We start from the raw sequence: 24,150 nt of genomic DNA on the forward strand, positions 1-24,150 counted from the left end.
CTTGTAATGCCTCATTAGACCAGACTGAGACATCCAAACCTTTCCTAGTCATGTCCATTAAAGGTTTAACCACAGTCAAGTAGTTCAAAATGAATTTATGGTAGTAGTTGGTGAACCCCATAAACCGCATAAGCGCTTTAAGATTTTCGGGTCAATCCCAGTCCAACACAGCATGGACCTGCTATGGATCTGAACGAAAACCTGAAGATGAGAGTAAGTAATCCAGGAATTGCACTTCCTGAACTGCAAATACACACTTTTCCAACTTAGCATACAATTTATTCTCTCTTAGGATCTGTAACACTTGTCTCACGTGATCCTGATGCATCTCAATGTCAGGAGAATAAATTAGAATATCATCCAGATACACCACCACAAACCTGCCCACCAGATGATGGAAGATGTCATTGATGAAATGTTGAAAAACCGCAGGGGCATTGGTTAACCCAAAAGGCATGACCATATTCTCAAAATGACCTTCAGGGGTATTAAAGGTCATCTTCCATTCGTCTCCCTCCTTAATCCTTACCAGATTATATGCCCCCCTCAAATCCAATTTAGAGAACACCTTGGCACTGACAATCCGATTGAACAAATACGGGATCAAAGGAAGGGGATAAGGGTCACGGATAGTAAAACAATTAAGATCACGGAGGTCCAAACATGGCCTAAGAGTTCCATCCTTTTTCTTAACAAAGAAGAACCCTGTGTCCACTGGGGATTTGGATGGTCTAATATGACCTTTAGACAAACTTTCAGTGATATATTCTCGCATGGCTGCTCTTTCGGGTTCAGAAACATTATACAACCGAGACTTGGGCAACCTAGTTCCGGGAACAAGGTTGACGGGGCAATCATACTCCCGATGTGGAGGTAACTTCTGGTTTCCAGTTTCCGAGAATACATCAGAAAAGTCGGAAATAAACGAAGGTATAACTTTAGTGGTTACAACAGAAAGCGATGTGCTAAGACAGTTGTCTGTGCAATAATCACTCCAATTAAAAATCTGTCTCGCTTGCCAATAGATGGCAGGATTATGTTTGCTTAACCATGGTAAACCTAGCACCAAGGGAGCAGACAGATCCTCTAGCACAAAACACGAAATTGATTCTTGATCAAAATCACCCACTTTTAAACGGACGTCCTGCACCATTTGTGACAAACATTTCTGTGTGAGTGGAGCGGAATTAATTGCAAACACCGAAATATTTTTGTCTAATGCACTTGTTGTCAACCCATGCATATGGACAAACTGACCATAAACTGCCCCACTGTCAATAAACATTTCAATTCCCACAGTTTTGGAATCTAGCGCCACCTCGGTGGACAGGAGAAATCAGGTACTACTGACAAATAACAAAAGTCAATTCTCAGATTCCCCACCCACACCACCAAAAGTTAGATGAGGATTAAATTTTTTTTGTTTGTTTTCACTTTGATGCTGAACATAAGGACATACGTTAACAAAATGTCCCCTTTTTCCACAGAAAAAGCAGAGTCTCTTCTTAAGCCTAAAGTTCTTATCACCAGGTCCAGGAGTAGCTCCTCCCAGCTGCATTGGTTTGTCACCAGACATGAACTCAAGTGTCTCTCTACCCAAAGTGCCTGAGGAGGCCGCCACCTTATATGATAGTATGTCCTGAGAGTGATGAACCTTAGATCTCTCCTTCAGGCGTCTATCAATACGTACAGCAAGGGACATGGCCACTTCCAATGACTCAGGATATTCGTGAAACGCCAACGCGTCCTTCAGGCTCTCGGAAAACCCTTAATAAAATTGACTAGGGTGAGCTGGTTTATTCCACTCTGTATCCGTAGCCCATCTCCTAAATTCAGAACAATAGGTCTCCGCAGAACGCTCTCCCTGCCGTAAGCCACGCAACTTAGTCTCGGCCAGGGAGATCCGATCTGGATCATCATAGATAAGACCTAGAGCTCTGGTCAGCAACAAAAAAGCCCAAGATTGAGCATCACCTTAAAGTAACAAAATGATTATACCCACTCTTTGACTCTCGTCCCCAGAAAAGTTAGGACGTAGTCTAAAATATAATTTACACGATTCCCTGAACCTAATAAAGTTGTCATTTCCCCCGGAAAATCTGTCCGAGAGAGCAACCTTAGGTTCAGGGCAGGCCTGGTTCCCGCTGCCGGAACCAGCCGCCTGTGGTTACTGGATCTGTGAGACAGTCGTGCGGAGGTCAGCTACCTCCAAAGACAGCCCCTGCAGTTGTCCGAACAGTGCAGAAATCATATCCATCGCTGCATTGACACAAACAAAATGGCGGTTTTTCGGCAGTTGATAATGTCACAGTGTAGGGGAGAGGAGGAACACCAGAATGACAACAGAAGGAAAATGACCAGGAATTAGGCCTCAAGGCTACGGAAAGGAAAATGGTGACCACCTAAGGAAACCCTAAACCTAGCCCTGATTCCTGTCAGTATGAATAGACCCTGAAGGTGGGAATATTCATACACCGGAAACCCAGGCCCTAGTAACCCTGAAAATCCTTAGGATTAGTGACAGGGTCTGAGACTACTGGTTCCTTCCCAGATGAACGAACCAGTGTCTCCCTGAGGCCTAGTAAACAACGAGCAAATGGGAGCAACAAAATACCAAGAGAAGTACACTTATCTTCAATACAAAAAGAATGAGCAGGAACTCAGATGAGGACCACACACCAGCTCTTCCAACTACAGGCAGAGAATCTCAACCGCATGGTATAAAGTGTGAGTCCAGACTAAATAGAGGAGCAGTAATGACCTGTCAGATGACATAACGTGCAACCAGTCTCTCAGATCTTCTAACCTCTGTCACTGGAGGGGCTGTGACTACAGCTGTGCAGGAAGCAATGAGGAGGCAGTTGTGCAGCAGAACAGTTCTTTACTGAATAATTTAACTGAAAACACACCAAGACACCGTTTTTAGCATGCAATAGCCATTTCCCACATATGTTACAGGTTTCACAGCTGGACAAGTAATTGATGGCCTCTTTAGGCTGCCTGCACACGAGTGCGGGTGAACACACATAAGATCCGCAAAAATTTCCGTGCAGATTTATGTGCACTTCTGCAGCATATCCGCCCCAAAATCTGCAATTTCTAATTGCAGATTTTGGTGCAGATTAGATGTAGTTTGACCGTAGATCTCACCCTTCCATTGAAAAGGGTGAAATCCGCAGCTAAAACTGCAAACATAATTGACATTATGTGGATATGGAAATCCACAATGCAGGTCAATTTCTGCATGGAAACATTCTGCAAATTGTATATGAGCCCCTGTGATAAATCTGATGCAGATCCGACAGGATCAGTAAATGTGGGCAACAGAATTTTTGTAGCATTTAAGCTTGAAAAAAACCGCAAGGAAATTCAGTTTTTTTTATATGGGCGTTTTTTTCAGTCATACAATATTTTTATTGCTTTTCTTTAATTTTATTTTTTTTACCATATTCGCATGATCATAATACGGGTACATATCTGTGCCTGTAGTACAGCCAAAAATCCAGGTCATGTAACTCTGCTGTATTTGAGAAGTACATATTTCATGTAAGAACAGCAGCCTTAGGTCTTATGCACACGAACGTTGTTTGGGTCCGCATACGAGCCACATTTTTTGCGGCTTGGACGTGGACCCATTCACTTTAATGGGGCAGAAAATGATGCGGACAGCACTCCGTGTGCTGTCTGCATCCGTACCTCCATTCTGCGGCCCCGCAAAAAATAAATTTCCGTATTATGGACAAGGATAGGAAAATAATAAATCTCATCCACACTTTGCGTACAAAAACCCTACAATTTAAATTGACCTGCAGTGCGGATTTGAAGTCTGCAGCATGTCAATTCATGCTGTGGATTTCACCTTTTGCAATAGGGAGTGTGAAGTCCAGTGGCTTTTTCATGGCACAGAACGCATATAGTACGTGCGTTGCAGCGGAACTACAAAAACTGCTGCAGACTTGTCCACTACCATTTCCAGTAATGGAATCTGCTTGTATCTTGTACCTGTGCAAGGCTTGATGCATCAGAAAAGGTGATACATTCAGCACAATATCTAAAATACAGGGAAATGATGACAGCTGAGAAACTTTGCAGAATAGGATTAAACTAATGTGAAGTGCGTAAAAATTCATACTGCCAGGGAGATGTCATTGAGAGCAAAAATTTAATTACCCAGCAGCGGCGTCATCCAAACAACAAAACAACGAAACACTCGAATCACTCCTCAGTAGAAAATGGATTAGTCGGGAAGGAATTCAGATTTACAAGTTTAATTGTATGTTAAGTTAAACCAATGGAGACTTGAGTTAGGCTTACTTTAAAACTTTAAATAGCTCTTAGCCTTTGCATAATTTAGTCTTAATTAATATGCAAAGTTGCTAACTGCTTAGTCACCGTCGTTTGCTTCATTGCTCTCAAGCCTTTCTTTCATTTTTGTGTGAGCAGTTACTGTAGGTGTGATTTTACTGAAGAAAAGTAATGCAGTGTGTGCTGCTTACAGAATAATGTGAACATCCCCTTAAAATCATAATATATATGGCAACACCTATATATTCCATGTAGAGGCCTATACAGTTACAACGACCAGTGAGGAGTCGGAGCAGAGGATGGAAATGGTAGTGGCTCTGGATGTCACAGTCAATCATGGCGACTGACTTCACACTGTTGCGCCCTTGGGCTGTGCAGTAAAAGAAGGAGGGCATGCTTATTTCCTTTGGGACACACCCTGATTCTGATCAGAATAAATGTCTTTACTGTAGTTATGGCCCTATTTCCTCTATATCTTGCTAAAGTCTCTCTGTAGAATCTAAGTACTCTGGCAGTGGTGGATGTATTGTCCACTGCAGGATACAAGTTCCTGATGGAACGTCTGGCTAGGACATGTAAAGGTGTGAAGGGTATCTTAACATTGTTTCTCCACTTCAGTAATGTCTGTAGTTGCAGATTGCATTACTGACTCTGTCTCTCTCTCTTTCTGTAGATCTTACAGAGATCTGTTAGTCTCTGGAACCTGAGGCCCAAGAAGATGGAGCATATGGACTTTGCTTCCTTCTCCTCTGAAACTCCAGTGTAGAGTCTCCCTAAGAGCTAATGCACAGGACCATTGTTTTAGTCCACATTCGATCCACATTTTTTGCAGATCAGATATGGACCCATTCACTTCAATGGGGCTGCAAAAGATGCAGACAGCACACCGTATTTTCTAAGAAAAAAATGTTTCATAATTGTTATGTAATAGGGAATGCAAGTAACTACTTAGGGCTCTTTCACACTTGCGTTGTCCGGATCCGTCGTGCACTCCATTTGCCGGAGGCGCCCGCCGGATCCGGAAAAACGCAAGTGAACTGAAAGCATTTGAAGACGGATCCGTCTTCAAAATGCGTTCAGTTTTACTATGGCACCCAGGACGCTATTAAAGTCCTGGTTGCCATAGTAGTAGTGGGGAGCGGTATACTTACAGTCCGTGCGGCTCCTGGGGCGCTCCAGAATGACGTCAGAGCGCCCCATGCGCATGGGTGACGTGATCCATGCGACACGTCATCCATGAGCGTGGGGCGCCCTGACGTCACTCTGGAGCGCCCGGGGAGCCGCACTGACGGTAAGTATACTGCTCCCCCGCTCCCCACTACACTTTACAATGGCTGCCAGGACTTTAGCGTCCTGGCAGCCATGGTAACCATTCAGAAAAAGCTAAACGTCGGATCCGGCAATGCGCCGAAACAACGTTTAGCTTAAGGCCGGATCCGGATTAATGCCTTTCAATGGGCATTAATTCCGGATCCGGCCTTGCGGCAAGTGTTCTGAATTTTTGGCCGGAGCAAAAAGCGCATCATGCTGCGGTATTTTCTCTGGCCAAAAAACGTTCCGGTCCGGAACTGAAGACATCCTGATGCATCCTGAACGGATTTCTCTCCATTCAGAATGCATTAGGATAAAACTGATCAGGATTCTTCCGGCATAGAGCCCCGACGACGGAACTCTATGCCAGAAGAAAAGAACACAAGTGTGAAAGAGCCCTAAGACTACTTTCACACCTCTGTTAAGGAGATGCAGCTGCCTGATCTGGCGCAAATGCTGGCTGTTGGCTGGACATAAAAAATATTGCATTTACGCTGGAAAGCATCCAAATGGCAATGGGACCTTATTGTAGTTAATGGGGATCCAGCTGTGAAGTAGAGGAACCGGCAGACTGCTCTCTGCCGGAACAGCCTGCCAGATCTGTGAATGAGGCCTAAGACAAACAAGTCAGCTTCTAATTGTACACACTATGCAGATGATTTGGGAAATGCATAAAATCCACAAGCAAATACAAGTCATTGGGGATCATTTACAAAGACTAGCATTTACTTTGTTTACCCCCTCAGCTGCTGGAGAAAGCACCTAATTTACGGCTCACACCTTGTCATAAATTAGGCGTACGTCGGCAGTCTGTACACCTGGAGTAAAAATGATTCCAGCCCCTGACTGCAATAGATTTCACTCCGCTTTTACACCTGTTTCCAGGCGTAAAAGTTGGTAAATGTGTTGGGCCCAATGTCCCTTCCCTGGCCCCTGCCACATCTCCATCACTTCTAAGTGGTGGTCACGGCGCAAAAATGCTTGTGCGACAAAATATTTTCACAAAAATGGAATCTTGTGACTTTTTTTTTTTACACCAGAAACTGGTAGTGCCCATCATGAATGACCCTCATTAAGTTATATATAAGAAAGGATCTTTCTGCAACCGTTGCATTACCTTCCTATTAAAAAAGCTTTTTGATTGGAAATCCACAAGTAATATTGAATTTACTTAACTTTCACATAGTGTGCAGTAGCAATTTACTGGGAAACAGATGGGGCTGTATTGCAACAGATGGTCGGGATACCATTTGATTTTGCCAAGCATCGCTAAGGTGCATCCAGCTAAATCCTGCGAGTAGAACCTGCTATTCAATGAAGTATAGACTTGTTAATCAAAGCTCCATACAGGAATTCCAATGAACAAACAATGCATTGATTTCTGCTAATCATTGGGCTGCAAGCTGAGCATCTCACAATTAAGTCCTCAGAGGATATGAAGTTGTTGGACTGAAACACCGGGCAAAAGAGGCAAATGGTCTAAAAAGCTGAGAACAAAAACACAAAATATATAGGAATCAACAGTTTTTAACACTTTATACAATTGTACAAAATGTTCTTTCTATCCATGTAATGCTAATTATCAACTTTATCCTCGAGCATCTCTGTTCCCAGAATATTAACCACCGGGGCTTTAACATGGCACCGGGGTGCAGTAGGAGTATATTAGGAAGCATGTCATGGTACATTCACAGTTGCGTCAGAGTTTTCAGCAGGCTGTTGCGGCAGGGACCAGCCCGCCGGATTTCACCGTATCCGGCATTGCCAAATTCTATAGTTCACCACAGGATCCCCATTAACTGTAATGGGGTCTGGCTGGTTTCTGGCATAAATACCGGGTTTTGGCCAGACAAAAACCATTGCATGCAATGGTTTCCATCTGTCCAACAACCAGCATTTGTGGTGGATCAAGCATGCCGCAGATGCAAAGTACCCTCAGAAGTCAGTTGTTTACTTTGGTGTGGGATCGGAAAGTGTAAGGATCTGGGTGACTTTGACAAGGGTCAAATTGTGATGGCTAGGTACGGTAAATGGGTCAAAGCATTCCAAAACAACTTGTGGGGTGTTCCCAATATGCAGTGTTTAGTACCAACCAAAAGTGGTCTAATGAAGTACAACCAATGAACTGATCACAGGGTCATGAGCACTCAAGGCTAGTCGGTATGGTCCAATCATACAGGAGAGCTACTGTAGCACAAATTGCCGACAAAGTTAAGGTTGTCTATGATTGAGAGGTGTGAGAACACAGTACATCACTTTTAGCAGCATGTGCTTTGCAACACTGCAATAGTTGTTCAGAAATGGTTTGAGGAACATGACAAAGAGTTCAAGGTGTCGATTTGGTCTCCAAATTCTGAATTCCCGATCGATCATCGTACCAATCCATGGAGACCCCATTTTGTCACATCTCAAAGGGGTTGTCAGAGATAATTTAACATCTCAGAAAAGTCCCTGAATAGTCTAAAATAACAAACGAGGGTATACTTACCTCTTTCTCCAGCAACGTTCTCTGTGCTGCCGGTCCCGTCCTCCTGCCACTTCTAGTTTACAAACTGCAGTGGTGGCATGCTATTATCGTGCGACTACACGGAGCCCGAGTATCGCAGTGTAGCAGGGCAGCAAAAAATAAATGGGGTTGCAGTGAAATTGCTGTATTTTTTGCAATTCGCATGTCGCAGCAAACATGCGAGTCATACTGTGACCCCAGTCATTCCTGTGGCAGCCCTGCTTCAATGCGATATTTGAGCACGCAACACGTTGCGCCCTAAATCTCTGTGTAGCCTTACCCTTCTACAGCAGGTCTTCAGCAGTCTACCGTTGAGGACAGTGATTGACAAGTTGTCATGTACCATACACCTGCATGTCCCAGGTGATGTGCAATAAATGTCTGATTGGTGGGGGTCTCACCTCTATGACCCCTACCTATCTGTATAACAGAAGTTCCCTGATCCCTATTGGGCAAGAGGGGAGCAGAGTACAAGTGGAGTTGTGTTAGTTTGCCTCATTTTAAGGGCTCATTCACACGACCGTATGAATGGGTCAGCATCCGTTCCACGAAAAGATAGAACAAGTCCTATTCTTGTCCGCGGACCAGAATAGTCATTTCTATCAGGGGGGCCGGCCTTGTGCAGTCCGCAAAATGTGGAATGTACACGGCCGATATCTGCAATTTGCAGACCGCAAAACACTATGGCCGTCTGAATGAGTCCTAAGTCTCTACAGTTATGGAACCAGCCTAGCACAGGTGGAGGCCCTGTGTAACTAGAAATGACTTGTATGAAGTAGTACAGTAATATAATTACGGTTTGAGCGGTGAAACCCACTGCCTTAATAATATCTGACAAGTATTATTTTTTTCTTTTTAAAGCCCGAGGAACATGCTTTCTACACCCGTGCAACAAAATCGTGCAGAGTGTCATACAAAAACGTGCACTAGGTACGGTCTATCATAGAAGAAGGGTCCCCCCCTCAACCTTTCCCAGTCCCTCCGGGCGAGAAGGCTCCTGCAAGGGACCGAGACAAAACAGGTAACCCCCAGCCGAAGCCGGGGGTACACCCAGGCAAACCTCAGCCGAAGCCACACCGCGTCTGTGGCTCCGGTCTTCAACCTGTGTGCCACCCCAGGTGTAGCATGGAGCCTCAACGACTAAGGCTACTTTCACACTGGCGTTTTGGTTTCCGTTTGTGAGATCCGTTTCAGGGCTCTCACAAGCGGTCCAAAACAGATCAGTTTTGCCCTAATCATGCATTCTGAATGGAAAAGGATCCGCTCAGAATGCATCAGTTTGCCTCCGTTCCACCTCCATTCCGCTCTGGAGGCGAACACCTGACGATGCAGTCACACAATGTAAGTCAATGGGGACGGATCCGTTTTTTCACTGACACAATAGCTAATCATCCAATGGCAGGATTATCTTCATCAGCGCCACCGAGCATGATGACTACGATCCCCTGGTGAACCTTTTCACTCTAAAGGGGAAACGCGTCGTGATTTAAGCCTTTTTTTTTTTTTTTAAACTTTATACCTATTTCCATTATCACCACTTTTAAAGGTCCCTACCAGGATACCTCACCCCTTTGTTTTACTATATTTAAGTTGTGAAACTATTAATGTTAACGTCTGGCAGTCCCCACCATCTGGGAATTTGGCAGGTAGGGACAACATAATAGGGTACAGCCACCGAGAAGTGAGGCCCCACCTTTCGGAGCGATTACTCAGCTTGTAGGCAGGGTAAGCATAGTCGATAGGGATAGTCTCCCATACTGCCTATGAGTGGACCTGTAGTCTGTTTTGACACTATAATTAAACTGGTCCTATCTTCCTGGAATAGAATCAAGAATTATCAGAAATAACAAGGTCCGACAAGACGATTTTCACTGGGCATCCACTGATACCTGGGTAACTATACTCCTGTTGATACAAATATCCGCCTCTGGTCAACAGTTCCGTGAGTAACCATATGGTGGCGATCTATCTATAGCTGATGTATTCATCTCGGTCAATATAGACATTACTCTTGTCAAGCAGCAGTGCGATTAATTTGATGTGGTGAGGTTTCTATAATCTGATTGTACCATAATCAACTATAGGCATAAGTATCTTTATATATATTCTTTTTTTATCTGAATGTAATCCTAGTGACAAAACAAACGTGGAAAGTGAACACACAGTGGACATAAAAAATAAATACAAGTGAATATGTGCCGTTACGACGCGGACATTCGACCGTAATTATAAAAATTCCTCATCTTTTCTGGGCCGAAGCCGAGCAACAAGAAGTGTGAGAGCTCAAAATGTGAGAAAGTGAAGTGCGTGCAAATGTGCCGTCACTCAGTGGTCTCCCACCCCAGTGAGTTCAGGCACCCCAGGGTCACCACTCCTGGGGCACTTCTGCACCTCGGGCTTTCAAACATCTCAGCCCCTGGCTTAGATCCAGCAGAGGCCTTGGTCACCAAGCAAGGGTACCTTTAAACTCACCCGTTCACCCTAGGCTTGCTGTGTGGTTCTCTGCTCTACATCCTGGCAGGGCTCTGGCCACCAGGAATCTAAGAACAGATACTACACTTGATCTTAGCCAAAAGGCCGAGAAGTGATCTGACTGTGAATGTAGCGAGTGTGCTGATTATACACATAGCTGCCGGATTTTATTAGACTGCACGCATCATTCTCTATGGATACAATGATATTACTGTGATACCACTGCAGCAAATGCCGACTTCTAACATTGTTTCTCCGTGGTCATTCTGCTGACAGTCCGAATTGTTTGTTCTTATATGCTGTGTGCTGTTTTCTAGGAAACCTTATCTGATTCTGAAAGCGGCAAGGAGTGTAAAGTCAGCAGTGTTAGGAGATGAGATGCTAATATCTTTCACACATACGCATGGAAATGTTTCAGGAGGCTCGCAGAACTGGAGATATGATAATGATCATGGAAGTTTAGATTTTTTCTGCAATTTGTATTAGTGATCTTTTCAGTTTGGCGGAAATGGGCAAAAAAAAAAAAAAAAAAAAAAAAGGAACCATATTTTGCAAGTAAAATTTAGAAATAGAAACGTACAGCAATAGTTTAGGTGGATGCCTAAGGACTCAGACCCTCACCTATCACTAGAATGAAATCACTGCACGTTCAGCCATCATTATCTCCTCTACATTATTTCTCTATCACACAACAGTTTCCTTTGAAGGCTATGAACACCTTTGACACAGAAAAATATATTTTTATATATGTTAGTAGTGACCTTGAATAAAAAAAGTTGCCACATTCATTCTTTAAAGGGAACCTGTCACCTGGATTTTGTGTATAGAGCTGAGGACATGGGCTGCTAGATCGCCGCTCGCACATCCGCAATATCCAGTCCTCATAGCTCTGTGTGCTTTTATTGTGGGGAAAAAACGATTTTATACATATGCAAATTAACCTGAGAGGAGTCCTGTACATGAGATGAGTCAGAGACAGGACTCATCTCAGGTTAATTTGCATATGTATCAAATCGTTTTTTTGACACAATAAAAGCACACAGAGCTTTGGGGACTGGATATTGCGGATGTGCTAGCGGCGATCTAGCAGCCCATGTCCTCAGCTCTATACACAAAATCCAGGTGACAGGTTCCCTTTAATTCATTTTCAGACCCCATGATATCATGTTTGCAGTCTGTTCCTAGTTTCAGGCTTCTCTGTGTCCCTCACAGTTACATACATGCTGTGTGTGTCCAATTGCTGCTGCCTTCACTAGCTCTCACGTATTAGTACAGATACAGTGCCTTGCAAAAGTATTCACCCCCCTTGACTTTTTTCATATTTTTTTGTGCCTCACAACCTGGAATTAACATGGATTGTTTGAGGATTTGCATAATTTAATTTACAGAACATGCCCACAACTTTGAAGATTTTTTTAATTTATTTTTTATTGTGAAGCAAACAACAAACAGGACAAAATAACAGAAAAAGTCAATGTGCATAACTATTCACCCCCCTAAAGTCAAGACGTTGTAGAGACACCTTTTGGGGCAATCAGAGCTCCAAGTCGCTTTGGATAAGTCTCTATGAGCTTGCCACATCTTACCACTGGGATTTTTGCCCATTCCTCCTTGCAAAACTGCTCCAGCAACTTCAAGTTGGATGGTTTGCGCTTGTGAACAGCAATCTTTAAGTCTGACCACAGATTTTCTATTGGATTGAGATCTGGGTTTTGACTAGGCCATTCCAAATCATTTACATGTTTCCCCTTAAACCACTCAAGTGTTGCTTTAGCAGTGTGTTTGGGGGCATTGTCCTGCTGGAAGGTTAACCTCCGTCCTAGCCTCAAATCACACACAGAGTGGTACAGGTTTTGCTCAGGAATATCCCTGTTTTAGCACCATTCATCTTTGCCTCAACTCTGACCCGGCTGCTGAAAAACATCCCCACAGCATGATGCTGTCACCACCATGTTTCACTGTGGGGATGGTGTTCTTTGGGTGATGTGATGTGTTGGGTTTGCGCCAGACAGCGTTTTCTTTGATGGCCGAAAAGTTCAATTTTAGTCTTATCAGACCAGAGCACCTTCCTCCATATATTTTGGGAGTCTCCCACAGGCCTTTTCGCAAACTTACAACGTGCCTTTTTGTTTTTAGCTGAAAGTAATGGCTTTCTTCTGGCCACTCTGCCATAAAGCCTAACTCTATGGAGCGTACTGCTTATTGTCATCCTATATACAAATACTCCAGTCTCTGCTGTGGAACTCTGCAGCTCCTCCAGGGTTACCTTAGGTCTCTGTGCTGCCTCTCTGATTAATGCCCTCCTTGCCCGGTCCGTGAGTTTTGGTTAGCGGACGTCTCTTGGCAGGTTTGCTGTTGTGCCATGTTCTTTCCATTTGGTTATTATAGATTTGATGGTGCTCCTGGGGATCATCAAAGATTTTGATATTTTTTTATAACCTAACCCTGACTTGTACTTCTCAACAACATTGTCCTTTACTTGTTTGGAGAGTTCCTTGGTCTTCATGGCAGTGTTTGGTTAGTGATGCCTCTTGCTTAGGTGTTGCAGCCTCTGGGGCCTTTCAAAAAGGTGTGTATATGTAATGACAGATCAAGTGACACTTAGATTGCACACAGGTGGACATCATTTCACTAATTATGTGACTTCTGAAGGTAATTTGCTGCACCAGAGCTTTTAATGGGCTTCCTAACAAAGGGGGTGAATAGATACGCACATGCCAATTTTCTGTTTTCTATTTCTAAACAATAGTTTTATTTATATATTTCTCATTTCACTTTACCAACTTAGACTATTGTGTTCTGATCCATCACATAACATTCAGATTAACAAAACTTTGAATTTAAGGCTCTAATGTAACAAAATACGAAAAAATTCAATGGGGGGTAAATACTTTTGCAAGGCACTGTAGGTGTAGCAGCACTGTCAATCAACACACAGGTGGGCGCTTCTTCACTTGTGCGGACAGTCCCTCACTGGTGAAGAGTCCCTGCTAAGGAGACAAATCTATTTGTTAGAACTGATTCGCTCATCCCTATTGCAAGACTTCTTACAAGACGCTGCTCTGATGTGTAGTGTGTAATCATCACATGAACAGGACAGATAGCCATCATTTAAAAACATGAGCAATCTGTACTCAATTTTAGAAAAGTGTGAAAGTTTCCACTGGACAATAATGTATACCTCCTAATAACAAATGAAGGAACCGTTGATCCTAATATATAAGGTATTGTCACAAGTATGGCCACACTGGACTTTCACTAATGGAGGCAAAGAATCTTTTTGACACTACTGGTTGGAAGAATCCTCAACAACATTAGCACCTGAATAATAAGTCAGATTTCAATATTAATTAACAAAATGGAACAAAAAAAATAAAATCAGTAAAACTGTATAACTGAAAAAATCAAGACCTTTATTTGCATAGATTGTAATTAATTGTATTTTTTGCATAATAAGATAGAACAATACAGCTCCAAACAGTGTAATAATGTAAAAATAACAACAGCTAGATTTTATCAGAGGGTTAGTAAACCAAGGCCAGTTTCACATGAATATAGAAAAATGCTCAGTGTTACGGCCCCATTTCCCAAACTGACTGACTCGTCTGATCTGAATTCACTGCATCATAGTAACTTATGATGGTGTAAGCTCCTGCCTGACCACACGTCTCCTGTGCTCTATTCACACGATGCTGTATGAATGGCACAGTAGACCCTCAGTTGGGCAGACACTCACGGCATCATAAATCCCTATGGTGCAGCGATTTCTGGTCAGACTAGCAGGGGTTGGTCCAGGAAATGTGTCCATCACAAGGAGCGCGTTTCCAAGACAAAACACGCTCATGTGAAACTGGCCTAAAAAGAACAAAAAACTAGATGAATCAAGGAACATTGTAGGTCTCTGTGATGGGTTCTTCATTGACATATAAAAGTGGGGTCTGTGGGCCTTGCGAATGGGGCTTGACTCTTGACACAACCAGGTGGAGCCCAGCTCATATGACTGGTATTTCAGCCTTCATATGTGACGTTATTACATTATAACATTTTGTTATCAAAGACATATGCAATTCTTTTATCACAATCATGAGTCACAGGCATTGTATGCTCCCTACTGTACTGAATCACAGTATCTACTCCTTATGTATCACAACCTGTATAAAACATTAAACTGAATCTATTCATACACAAAGAATAGAAAAGAAAGCCTATGACAGTTGCTAGAACATTCTGGAAATAATGTTCTAATAATCATGCTATGTAGGACATCATTAGGTTTAAAGGGATTATTCAGGGAGGAAAAATTATTTAAGGCCTCAGAGTATGATAAAGAAGCCATACTCCTCACACCGATCCTCTGCTACCTTGCTCCAATGCTTCCAGATCTGGTCCTGACACAGAGGAAATGCCTGTTGAGTCAAACTGCTGTTGTCAGTGGTTGGATAAACAGGCATCTACAGGCATTGTCGAGACAGGACAGCAAACAGAGACCAGTGGGGACCCACCGATCATTGGAGTTGAAGAATGGATGGTAATAGTAATTAGAGCTTTTTTATATTTATAATTCCACTTTGAGGGCTTTGCAAATAATTTTTACCTCCTGGACAATCAAAATATCTAATTCTAGAACCTTTATATTAATGGTCATAAAGCTTAATTTGAATGTAATCATCCTTTCCCCTTTAAAAGAGAATCCTACTGTGGAGCCCCTTGTTAGGTACCAATGATCACAAGACAGGGAAATTAGGTGACAACCAATATGACTGCTACTACAGCTTCCATAGAGATCATCAGCCAGAATTCCTTCACCTCCATTCGGAGAAATACAGGTGAAACTCGAAAAATTAGAATATCGTGCAAAAGTTCATTTATTTCAGTAATGCAACTTAAAATTTGAATATTGTAAAAAGGTTCAATATTCTAGGCGCAAAGTGTCACACTCTAGTCAGCTAATTAATCCGTACCCCCTGAGCAAAGGGTACCTCAAAATTGGGGTTTTATAAACTGTAAACCATAATCATCCAAATTATAACAAATGAAGGCTTGAAATATCTCGCTTTGCATGTAATGAGTCTATCTCATATGTTAGTTTCACCTTTTAAGTTGCATTACTGAAATAAATGAACTAATTTTTCGAGTTTCACCTGTATGCCTTGTTATGCAGCTATACAGGGGTGGGAAATGTTCTACTGCATACAATGCATTCGGAAAGTCTTCCAACCCTTTCACTTTTTTCACATTTTGTTATGTTGAGGTCTTGTGCTAAAATAAAATAAAAAATCCAAGAATTCAAGAACTTCCCTGCTACTCACCCTGGTGATTAGCAGAAAGCTTTGGGAACCCTCTGTCATAATTTCTACTGCAGGGAAAATGTAATTCTACATGTCAGCTAAATGGTTCACTGTGTAATACATGGTCAGGCTAGGTCCACTAGACCACGAGCAACCACCTTACTTAAAGAGGTTCTCTCACTTTAGCAAATGGCATTTATCATGTAGACAAAGTCCACATTGCCTGCAATTCAGAAGTTGTAGCCGTGCTAACATAGCACTTTTTCCTATAGTGTGCAAGCACGGCCACCACTGCTGGACTGCAGGGTGGTCATAACCATGGAAACGAGCAGTGTATAATGTGATGGAAAAATTAATTAAGCCATCAAAGGAACCAATATGGACAATCACAATACATTAGTAAGTGCCTTGTAATAACTTTCTCTACATGATAAATGCCATTTGCTGAAGTTAGACCCCTTTAACTATTTGTTTGCAATAATTCAGCTACAACCAGACACATAGGGTAACATAAATAATGCAATGTCAGATGTATTAGAGGCAAATGTTATTTAAGACATGCCATTACTTCATTCAGGGCAGGGTGAACCAAGACGTCACAGTTTAACGAGTCTGTGAAGTCATTAATACCCACTGTAACTCAAATCTATCATTTTAGAGTTCAACAAAAGATGAAACCACAATTTGCATTTTTACACATAACTATTATTGCCATAATCTAGCGCATTAGGGAAAGGAAACTTTGACCGCAGAGTATAATGTGCAATAGATTTGCTAAGTCAGTCATTTAGAGGAATTTGCTATATTTAAATGAGTAACTACACTTTCCATCACTAAAGAGAAAATCTGGCAGCACTACAAAAAGAAAAAAAAAAAAAGGGAAAAAAAAAGAAAAAAAAGGAAAAACCGGGTGCAAGCCCAAAGGGACCAGAATATTGCCCAATGTACATAAACAGTAAACATGGTTAATAAAAAAAAAATGGCTGCACAACATTTCACATACAAACAATAGAGCTGAGAAATGGGGATCATTCTACATTAAAGTGGTCTTATGCCTACTATAAATGGAAAAATGGAAGCTCTTAGCGCACATTTTTGATCGAACGTGTGTCGGGCCCATCTACCAGGCGTCAAGGTGGCTTTATAGTAGGCATTATACCACTTTCATTTAGAATGATCCCCATTTCTCAGCTCTATTGTTTGTATGTGTAAAGTTATGCAGCCATTTTTTTTTATCAACCATGTTTGCTTGATGGATATGTACCTGTGACTATGAATATGAATGTTCTGGTCTATAGGCAGCACTCCAAAAATAAAAATAAGAATTCCTTAATCACCCATGTGGATACGTGACGTTTCGGCTCAGCCATAGAGCCTTTCTCAGGCTTCTTTTTATTTTGGGAGTGCTGCCTGTTTACTGTTTATATGCACTTTTCATAAAAAAAATTTATATCAGCATTACGTACTGAGTGCTGAGACTCCTGCAAATATTGTAGATGGGGTGGTGCCACAGGTCGCGGCTGTGCTGCAGCAAAAATCCTCACACAAAAAAAAAACCACATGCGTCTTTTGCAACAAAATGCCTGAATTTATGGCGCATTTTCTTACAGCAATGTGAAAAGTTGCAGACACAAATTCCCTTAACCCATTCCCAACCTGCTCCGTACAAGTCTGGTCTTTAAAAATGGTGCGCCATATCTAACAGGTTTCAGCTGTTAAACAGCAGACTCCAAGGATTTAATGTCTGCGATCAGCGGTAACGCCGATTACAACCCCTTAGATGCCGTAGTCAAATGTGATCACCACACCTGAGAGCTGAAAACCCAGAAGTGCTACAATTCCAGGTCAGGAACAGCTCCCCTACGCAACGATTGAGAAAGCAATTCCTTTTCTGTGAAAGGCTTGAGCCCGCCTATCAGGCCTTTCACAGGTATATTCCAACGTAGGTCTGCAGGTGGAAGCACTACATACTGAATTTTCTATTTAGCAATGTTCTGAGAAATGGCAATCCGACAATTGTATGCTGTCAGGCCCTTGGGGGCCTGAAAAAAGTAAGAAAGTAAGAATGCAGCACACTCCCTTATTATTCGCGCTATTTATGGAGCCGTTGGCTTGCAGGATTCGTTTGGACGGTCAGATTCGGGGGTTCGGGGTAGCGGGAGAGAGTGACAAAATCAGGCTTTACGCCGACGACGTCATACTCTTTTTGGATCAGGGCTGGAATGCTGTCCCCTACGTTATGCAGGTGATAGAGGAGTTTAGTCAACTGTCTGGTTATTTAATTAACTGGGCTAAGTCCTCACTCCTCCCGCTAAATCGAAATGCCCCCGACGGAGGCCCCCGGTTCGGATATTGTCTACGGATGATTCCCTGGATTATCTGGGGATAAAGATAGGTGTCCCCATAGGTAGATTTTAGGAGTTAAATCTTTCCCCGGTAATAGATAAAGTAAAGGGGAAAATGAGAGCCTGGCAAAAATTGGTAATATCGCAAACCGATCGTCTGGCATTAGTAAAAATGATCATATTACCGCTGGTTTTGTATCCGATCTGTGCTTCCCCTATCTGGATAGACGATGCTTTTTTTTTTTTTATCGATTGGAAGTCTTAATAAATGACCTAATTATGGGCGAGGAAGAGGGTCCGCATAAAGCAGAGGTATCTGTGGCTGGCTGAGCCAGATGGGGGACTATCACTCCCTTTCTTTCAAGGCTATTTTTTCTCTGCGCAGTTACAAAAATGTTGCAATGCTGGAGAGAATGCACTAGGGCAGTACTTAACTAGGGTATTAGGTAGGTCATTGGATAATATTTTTATGCACTTAGAAACCGCACATTTTGGCACCTTGGACACTATCGCGAGAATGCTACAGAGGGTTTGGGACACATTGAAAACAACCTTGCAGGTGACACACGCTTTTTATTTTACCCCGTTGTGGGAAAATCTGAATTTATGGGAATTTTTGAAAATAACTGATTACACTTATTGGAGTTGTAGGGGTAATACCAGAGTGGCTCATTTGTTTGTTGTAGATCGTTTTAAAGTTTTAGGGGACTTTTACTTCACAAACACTTTCTTAGATCGATTTATGTACGCACGTCTAAAACATGCATACGACGGCACACTTAACAAAACATATATGATTACTGCACAACATTCATTTTTTGATTATTGTTTTTCTCACGCAGGGAAAAAGATTAAAATGGCACAGATTTACTCGAAAATGCGAGATTCACTGTCCACGGTGTTCCCTTTTAAAAGTATACCTAAATGGGAGCAGGAATTACAAATCTCCTCCCTCCCCTGGTCACAGATTTTTTAAAATATGAAAAAGGTAGTATCGGCAGCCAGCTATAGTTTGATCCAGTTTAAGATTCTTCACAGGTTATACTATATACCGCAAATGCAGGCTAAATTTGCTAATAACCGAGGACGTGATTTTTTCTGTCGAAAGTGCGGCAGACCCAATGTTGGATTTATCCATCTTTTATGGGAATGCAGTGTGATAAAGCGTTTTTGGGAGCAGGTATTTACAGCATTGCAGGGGGATCTTCCCCAATCCTCTGCACCAGATATGATCTCGGCAATTTTGGGCGTTTATATACCTGACAGTCCTAACCCTTCCGTACATCAATTAGCTTGGCTGAAGGGCTGTTTGATTGCAAAGGTGCTGATAGTCAAGAGATGGGGTTCCCCCATTTCCCCTGTACTTGAGGAGTGGAGACGGATCATGCCCCAAATAAAGCTCTATGAGGAGGTTGAGAGGCATGCGTTATTATGCTGCTCTGCAGAAGTGAGATGAATTGATTAGTTCAGCTTGAAGGGTGGAGTATAGGGATGGGTACGGGGGGGGGGGATACGGGGTCCGGGCTATCAGCGACAGCAGCTAAGGGAAAGAGGGGGAACAGTGGGGCTTAAAGGTTTTAGGCTTGAGTTTACAGTGTTGGATTGAATGTTACTGGCTATGATAATGTTGAAATTATATTAACATCTTTGGCATATGAGTATAAGCTTTGTCTTCCTTTTTATATTTTTGGCTTATTTTTGTTCCTTCCGCTCTGTTTAATAGCTTTTTTGTAACTAATATTGAAGAAAATAAAATTTTAATAAAAAAAAAAAAAAAATGCAGCACACTACGTTCTTGTATTCTGCAGTACAGTAAGAAGAATCTTTTTTTTTTTTTTACAATGAAACACTATGGTGAACGGATGCCACTGGATGACATCAGTCTGAGGCATCTGTTTAACGTATACATTTTTTGTACACGTTAAACAGATGGGAAAAACGCAATGTGAACCCAGCCTTAGATGCAATTCTCCCTCCCCCCAAAGTGGGGAGAAAATGTCAGTGCGTCTTATTGAGGTCTGATCTGAGGTCTAATAGGAGGACTTATTGAGGTCTAATTTGAGGTCTGATTGGGGGTCTGTTTTGAGGCCTGATTAACATTGGGGGTCTGATGAAAATAGTTTTTTCTTAATTTCTTTCTCTAAAACCTACGTGAATTTTATGGTGCGTCTTTTAGTGTGAAAATGCAGTAATATTAGGGGGTTTATTTGTATATTTTGTGTATGCTGTAAAATGTGAATAAAGATGGAAAATGTTAAGAGCACTGTCTCTCTTCGCTGCTGAAGATGGAAGTGAGGACGGTCTCCACAGATTTTCTATTGAGGCCATCTTCACTTTTGTCTTCAGCAACGAGGAGAGACAGGCTCAATGGGCGCACAGCACTCAGACCGCTACAGTCACTCTGACATAAAAAAAAGATTATGTAAAGCGTAGTTACTCGTTAGAGCTATGTACATATCACATTTGTGGCCTTCATTTAATGTACATGTCATTTACAGCACCTATAGGGTTTGATTGCACAAAACGTATATGTTCTTTTCCTGGATACGATTGTATGGAATAACATAGCCTGCTAACCTATTCCATACTTTTTACAGTATATTGATGTATACCGACCAGGTAGAGGCCTATTTCTGGCTAATGTATCCCTATAACCCTAAGTATATCCGCTTTGAAGAGTCTAGGAAAGATGGGTGACAACTAGGGTTGAGTAATATCAAGAAACTGAACAGTATCATGTTTCAAAAGTTTTTCTTTTAGGCAGGAGTGTAGATACAAAGAGAAAAGGATAAAATAAAACCTTTGTATATTGTCTGCCAGATTTACAGGAATTTACCTCACAGTCTGCCACTATATAGGGCCATTTTAGATGTTTGGTGGTTCCTCGGCAGCTTCTCCTGTGCGTAGAAAACAGTCCCTCACACACAGCTCCAGCAATTCCTAATAAATAGCAGTATGGTATGTAACACCTCCCCTCCCCAATGCCCAGAGAGATATAGCTATATATTTCAAGTAATGTAGGAGGGACAAATAAATGAAAGGTGTCTGCATCACTTCACAATGTGATCACTAGGTCAGCATTGAGAGGAAGAAGACAGTAGAGGAGCTACTAAGCAGGTTGGTCAACCACTGAATGCAAAAGGTTGACAAGAGTTTCGTCCAAAGGAGAAACGGAAGGGGGCGCTACCAGAGAGGAAGATGTAATGTAAATAAATATACAATAGTTTTATTGCATGTATATTGCAATAAAAAAAACTTCATTTGTAATGCCTCATTTATTGCATAGAAACATGTTCCATAGGATATCCCCTTTAACTATGTGTTACAAATAAGAACGCAAGGTACTGGTGGGGAAGGGAGAGAAGCAACAGGAGGTATTTAAAGAAATGAATGTCTATCCAACAGCTATCATGCACAATTGTAGGGACTGAATGTGGAGTGCATTCTAAAATTCTTGCCTTGTGCACCAAGATGGCTTGACCCACCCTTGGTGTTAGGGTTGTTTCACACAAGCAAGTCCATTGTGGGAATCACGCTCTGTGTGTGAGCGTTATCCTCAGTTCTGGATCTGCAGGAGCGCACGGTGTTATCATGATTTATAATGTTATGTGCCTCTGCTTGACATTATTTCTACAGAATCATACGGGTGGCTTTATGTCGCCATGATTCTGTAGAAGTAAGGTCAAGCAGAGACACATAGCATTATAAATCATGATAATGTCGTGTGCTTCTGCAAGTCCAGAACGGAGGATCCCGCTCACACAGGAAGTAGCTGAACAGAACTTTTAATAACTTCACAGAAGCAGACATATGTAGGACTTTCTGATTTTAGAAGGGAATGCTAAAAAGGGGTTCTGCAGTTTGTTTAAACTGATGATCTACCCTCTGGATAGATCATCAGCATCTGATCGGCGGGGGTCCGACACCCGGGACCCCCGCCGATCAGCTGTTTGAGAAGGCAGCGGTGCTGGCAGTAGAGCCGCGGCCTTCTCGCTGTTTACCGCAGGCCCAGTGACGTCACGACTAGTATAAAACTGGCCTGGGTGGGGCTAAGCTCTGTTCACTTGAATGGATAGATCATCAGTTTAAACAAACTGCAGAACCCCTTTAATGAATGTGAAAACAAGATCCAGTTCTATTTTTTCTATCAAAATTTCTAGTTATCATTAAAATGTAACAGCGATTTCGTTTTTTTTTTATATTGTGTACAGAGAAGGATGCTAAGCATTTTGTAATATACTTTATTTGGGAAAGTTACTAGAAAACAGCATGTAAAAAGTCTAAGTGTTGCTAAGAACAGGCTGTCAGATGACTATATGGAAAATACAAAGGCAGGCTTCTCAGCTTGCCTCTCATCTCACGAGCCCTTGGCTCGCTCTGTGTGCTAACAATGTCTGCCTGTATCCCTGCCTATCTGACTTGCTGCCAGCGCTAAAAGCTCTGTTCCTTTATCTCTATTTCCTGTGCTTCTCTGATAAGCACTGATAGGAGAGAGGGAAGACCGGGGCTGCCATCACTTAGCACTAATCATAAATGTACTATGGGGGTCATTTACAAACAGATATACGCCACTCTTGTGGCGTATATCTGGCGCAGATTACGTTGCATGCCATGTTGCGGAAGAATCTGCAACTTCTTCCAAGCTCACGCCAGGTGTAAAAAAGGTGGCGCGGCGTGGGAATGAGTTCATCCTTTTCTACGCCTGATTTAGGCATAGAAAATGGTCTGAATGTAATACAGCAAGGATTCACCGCCAGCACAGGGGGTTATAAATGTGCCCCTATGTTCCTATACGCCTGCTGTAGCTGGTAGTCTTGTTCTCCTCTCTGTTCTAGCTAAAGGAGCGGAGCAATGAGTGCTGGCAAGTCATACAGATCGTTAGGGCACATATAAGGAGCCAAGGGAATGGGATAGTGAGATAAGAGGCAGGCAGAAAAGACTGCCTCTGAATGCTCCACATACAGTAGTTATCCTGAGTAGAATGTAAAACTCGGAAGGTTGCTAAGGAGACCCTTTACACACGGTTTTCTAGTAAAACTGAACACCTGAACCTAGTAAAGTATATTAGAAAATGTTTAAAATCACTGTCCAGGCACAATATTAAGAATAAACTGAAAAGACAGCGACACTTTAATCAAATATTACACTACCATGAGATAACAATATAATAAGTTGAAGAATCACTAAAATAGAGTTTTGTAATAAATTGTGTTAAAAAGTGAAAAATATCTGTGTTACACACTATTTCTTTCTAATCAAGTCCATGAGATCATCATCAAGACCTTGGGTTTTCAGTTTGTCTAGGCTATAGTATCGGTGTACGATCTTGTCTTCAGTGACCACCACCACACGAAGGCCATGTTGGTCTTCTCCAAGCTGGCACCCAATGGCCGATGTCACTACCATGTCTATGTCTTTGTATGTTCCTCCAGAATTCCTATGGTAGTGTCCTGAGAATATGGCTTTTACTCCTGCAAGAGATAATTCGGCAAGTGAAATTTGAGTCATATTCAGATATTACCGGTATATTCAGTGCTTGGCTAGGGAGTGATGTTATTTTATTTATAAAGCAGAAATCTGAGGGAACTGATGTGTTAATAGTATCAACCTTTTAATATTCTGCATTTCACTCAGTGGGAGGTCCAATTCATTTTCTATATATCGCAAATGTACTGCTGTGAAAACATGGAGGACCATGAGGTTCTAATATTACTACAGAAGAGTTGCAAACCTTATAGATTTGTAGACAATATATAGACAAGGATATGAGGGGAGTGGGATGAAAAAAACACTGTAGTCTTTGTAAAAATGGTGCACCCGTTCCAGGAGTGAAGTTCATTTTAGTTGCTCATCAATGGAAAAATATTCTCCCCAGCAAGGAAGAAAGGAGAAGGTCCAAGGACAACCACACGGGTGTTACCAA

General features: G+C 42.1%; 1 protein-coding gene and 1 pseudogene across 1 annotated transcript in view; both read right to left on the reverse strand.

The window, feature by feature from the left end:
* Nucleotides 1-10,615: 10,615 nt before the first annotated feature.
* On the reverse strand, nucleotides 10,616-10,711 carry LOC121009079 (annotated as a pseudogene).
* A 12,523-nt stretch (nucleotides 10,712-23,234) lies between these two features.
* CPPED1 (calcineurin like phosphoesterase domain containing 1) overlaps nucleotides 23,235-24,150 on the reverse strand; it is a 100,802-nt gene continuing 99,886 nt past the window's right edge. Inside the window, exon 5 of the mRNA XM_040439839.1 lies at nucleotides 23,235-23,698. Within this exon, the coding sequence (XP_040295773.1) occupies nucleotides 23,469-23,698 (230 nt within the window). The 3' untranslated portion in view covers nucleotides 23,235-23,468. The remainder of the gene's footprint in view (nucleotides 23,699-24,150) is intronic.

The sequence above is a fragment of the Bufo bufo genome, chromosome 7, assembly GCF_905171765.1.
Source record: "Bufo bufo chromosome 7, aBufBuf1.1, whole genome shotgun sequence".
NCBI classification, from domain to species: domain Eukaryota; kingdom Metazoa; phylum Chordata; class Amphibia; order Anura; family Bufonidae; genus Bufo; species Bufo bufo.